This window comes from Limulus polyphemus, unplaced genomic scaffold (genome assembly GCF_000517525.1).
Source record: "Limulus polyphemus unplaced genomic scaffold, Limulus_polyphemus-2.1.2 Scaffold200, whole genome shotgun sequence".
Classification (NCBI taxonomy): Eukaryota; Metazoa; Arthropoda; class Merostomata; order Xiphosura; family Limulidae; genus Limulus; species Limulus polyphemus.
In genome coordinates this window covers 770,160-774,007 of record NW_013665810.1, presented here as the reverse complement: position 1 = coordinate 774,007, position 3,848 = coordinate 770,160, and the positions used below count along the sequence as shown (strand labels likewise).

The following is a 3,848-nucleotide window of genomic DNA, read 5'->3' as shown; positions in this document are numbered from 1 at the left end:
TTTCGACAAGGTTTTGTCATCATCATGATGATGACAAAACCTTGTCGAAACGTTGTACATTTGCTGTCATGTTAAACTTATATTAAAGTTTTTCTTCATTACCCATTTAAGCCGTCTCCAGCCATTATTATTCATCTTTCATCATGTTTTATTTTTTGCTCTTCTGTCCTGTTGAACCTTATTTGTTATTATAATGCACATTTAATGTTGTCTACTTAAATTTTGAACTTACACCCTGTTAAATCAATTTTTTAATGAACAGGATCTTTAATAAAAATGGAAGTTCTGTATTGTTATGTACTGTGCACTAAGTATATAAACACTTAGCATCAAGTGACAGCACTGACACTGTTAAATAAAAACTCTCCATACTTTGTGTAGTCAAATATTTATATTTTTAACCAAACCTGTCAAGAATGTAGTACAAAAAATAAAACCAGGTAAATCTGTTTGAATGTTTTTTACCCTATTTTTGTTAAAACCAGTAGAAGACATTTAAATAGAAGAACGTAAGTTAGCAGTTTGATCATGGATATGCAACATCTAAATTAACATTTACTATGAGTTTTAAAATTACCTTTTACAGAAAGGGTCAGAAGTTCCATTAGAGCGAGTGGCCATAAGGTTACGTGCTTCTTTAACTAATATGTGCAGCGAGCCTTTAGCCACCCCTAAAGAGACTTTTCCCTTTTTTGTGGCAGTGACATCTGGTGGCACATATTTCAAGGACAGGGCAAGGTCACCTTTGTAGCTGAGTGGAGACTCTGGAGCTTCAAGCTGTAATAAAAATATACTTTGTGGCTAACTTATATTACTCTACATCTGTGAGTAATTTGTGTTATTAAACACTTCTACTGGATCTATGATATATCATTCTACATTAGTCAAACAGGCTTACAAATCTAACAAAATGTCCTTAACCTTTTATACGTTCATTCATGTAGGTTATTCTAATTATTTTATTTGGTACAGTTCAGAACCAATTCAAAACTGTTGTATCTACAGCCAATAGTTGATAATTCTAAAAAATTTGCTTCAAGTAAATTTTGTAAAATATTACTTCAATTGTATTTCAGTCATACACCCTATAATAACTGATATCCACTTCAAAATAATTGTCATTTTATAAAATAAGAACATAAAAAATTTAGCATTTTTCTATGTTCAGACTCAAGTAGTTAACAGTTCACCAAACCTAATATTGACCTCTAATGCAGGTTTAATATATACTTCACAAATATATGATGGAATAGTTTTCTTACTGTTAAATATTATAGAGAGAAAAAGATACTACAATAACTCTTACAATTTTGCAACTATTTTCATGTGCTTCTGAATAACAGAGCAATTGAACAATTGCTGTATTGGAATTACTGAGCTAATTGTTGCACCCATTTCTGTGTCCTTCTGAATAAATGAAATAATGTAATCTAGTATATTATAATTACCAAGCTGTCAGTTACTCTTATTTCTACATAGTTCACAATAAGAGGAGTAACATAACAATTGATCATCTGAATAATGCATACATTATTTCAATTAGTAAGATAATAAAATCCTGGGAAGCAGTTTCATAAGTGAAACTTGCTTTTATGATAAGTAGGTAATAGATGTATTCTTACATGTAAAGTTTAGCAGAACTACATACCCGTTCTTGTAATGGGTGCCATATCAAATTGCTGTTCTCCAAGACATCATGACCTAAAGGAATCATCACTTCTCCAAGAAATTCATTTCTTCCAAACATATCACTATGCCACACAGAAAGCCACAGTGTGCGGGTTTCTAACTCACTAAGAGTAACAGGAAACTGATAAAAAACAAACAAACAAGACTTGTATTGTAAAAAAACTAGTGATTAAAAAATTCAAATGTATCTAAAATAAATCAGTTCTAAATTAAACCAAGATAATCAAATCACACCTAGAGTTAAAATAATTATATAAAATGTTAGTACAATAAACTTCTTAGGAAATATAGTTACCACAGGCTTCAGAAACTATTAAAAAGTGAATACAAAGCAGAGGATTAGTTGCAATTTATAAGAACAATTTGCATATTGCTAATCAGTAAAGAAATGATGTATTGCAGCGTATGTGAGCCATGGTTTCATGTTTAAGTAAAGGGTGAATTCTCAACTATTCAACAGTGCAATGCTATCACAGGTAGACTTATGATTGGAGAGTTATATAGCTTTTATAAAGAGAAATATTCATACAGCAAAATTGTTAAATGATGCAGAGCCCAAGGACACATCTCAAACAAGAGAAACTTCAGTGTTCTCCAAAGGAAGTGGAAAAACTAGCAAAACTCAGCCTTTAAGACAGTAATAGGTTCTAAAACCATTTCTCAAGCTAACCTGAAACAATGACCTATGTAAAACAAAAACTATGATATGAAAGAGAACCAAATAGTCATTGGGATGCAATTGGATATATCTTCTGATATTGTTAATAAGATGATAAACAAAGATTTTAAGTTGAGGAAAGCTCACAAGCCAAAAGTTCACAAGCTACAAGTCACATCTCAAAAACAATAACTGTTTTTAAGAGAGAGGTGTACAAAAAATGAACTTACACTAATGCCATTTGACCATATGCATGCCAATGCCTCTAATGCACCTCCAACAGACTTCTGTACCTTTGGTTAACTTAACATTTAGGGGAGTGGTGTGCTTTGGACATGACAGCATTCCAAAGATTCTTTTGCTATGGAAACTATGCTGCAGGGCTATTTTCAAGATGTATGGGCATCATAAAGAGCATAATCAGAAACGATAACATGGAATGAGGTGAGGCTCAAAAAATCATTTTAATGATAAACAGCAAAACAATGGCAAAAACAACAAATATTTGACACGTGCATAGTAACAAACATTTAATTCTTGATAAATTTTGGAATATACATATTCCATCTTCAGCAAGCTATATTGAATAGGGTAAAATATTAGGTACAAAAATTTCTAAAGTTCAAACATTTCGTTCATCCTTAAATCATTTTAATATAATGTATTGAACCTATGTACTAAAGAATTAAACATATTTCTGTTATTGTACACTAAAAGTTGGTATTTTAGTGTATCACCTATGAACATTGGGATTAGAGAATTAAATATATTTACTAAGGTTCTTTCATTCAATATAGAAGTCTGTTAAATGAGAGTCATGTGCATAAATGTTCAATAAATATGCATATATGTTAACTCACCCTTAAGACTTCATCAAAAATAGGATTTAAAGTGTGCTTCTTCACTTTAGTCTTTCTTTTCCCACTTTTAGTTCTATCCGGTAATAGGTATACCTTCACATACCTGCACAAATATTTTATATTATTTCTAAAAACAAAATTCTTAACAATATTTAGCTGATACAGAGCTAACATAAATTTCAACCTTTCCGTAATCGACTGAAAAGTGCTGGGAAATCACCATGCACTTACATTTGACATCTATCTTACATATTACTATGTAAAACTAAAATACCACTGAAAGTCTTGTTTAGTTGCTGTACAGAAGACAAGTTGTTTATAATAGAGGGAGATTAACTTGAAGTTTAAAAAATTGAATTGTTTCCGACTTTTTTATATTTTTTTGAGCTAATGAAAAATAAATAAAAAAGTTAGAACAAAATAATAATATAGAAATATTGGTGCTGATAAAGAATAAGAAACATTGAAATTTCAACAACAGAATTATGGAATAACTATATGTCTTTCCTGCTTGTTTGTATTTTATGTAAGATATGAATCAATTCCTTCAATGGAGTGAAGAGTTAATATAAGGGAATGCAGCATATGTAAAGCAATTCTTGGAGTGCAGTGTAAGGTAGTTCTTTTATTTCCTGTTTGTA

The 3,848-nt window shown here is 30.6% G+C and overlaps 1 protein-coding gene across 1 annotated transcript in view; it reads right to left on the bottom strand.

Annotated features, from left to right (window-relative positions):
* Positions 1-3,848, bottom strand: part of LOC106478328 — a 209,921-nt gene that overhangs the window by 10,358 nt on the left and 195,715 nt on the right. Inside the window, exons 10-12 of the mRNA XM_022381933.1 lie at positions 3,208-3,310; positions 1,649-1,810; positions 578-777 (exon numbers count right to left, since the gene is read on the bottom strand). Of these exons, the coding sequence (XP_022237641.1) occupies positions 578-777; positions 1,649-1,810; positions 3,208-3,310 (465 nt within the window). The remainder of the gene's footprint in view (positions 1-577; positions 778-1,648; positions 1,811-3,207; positions 3,311-3,848) is intronic.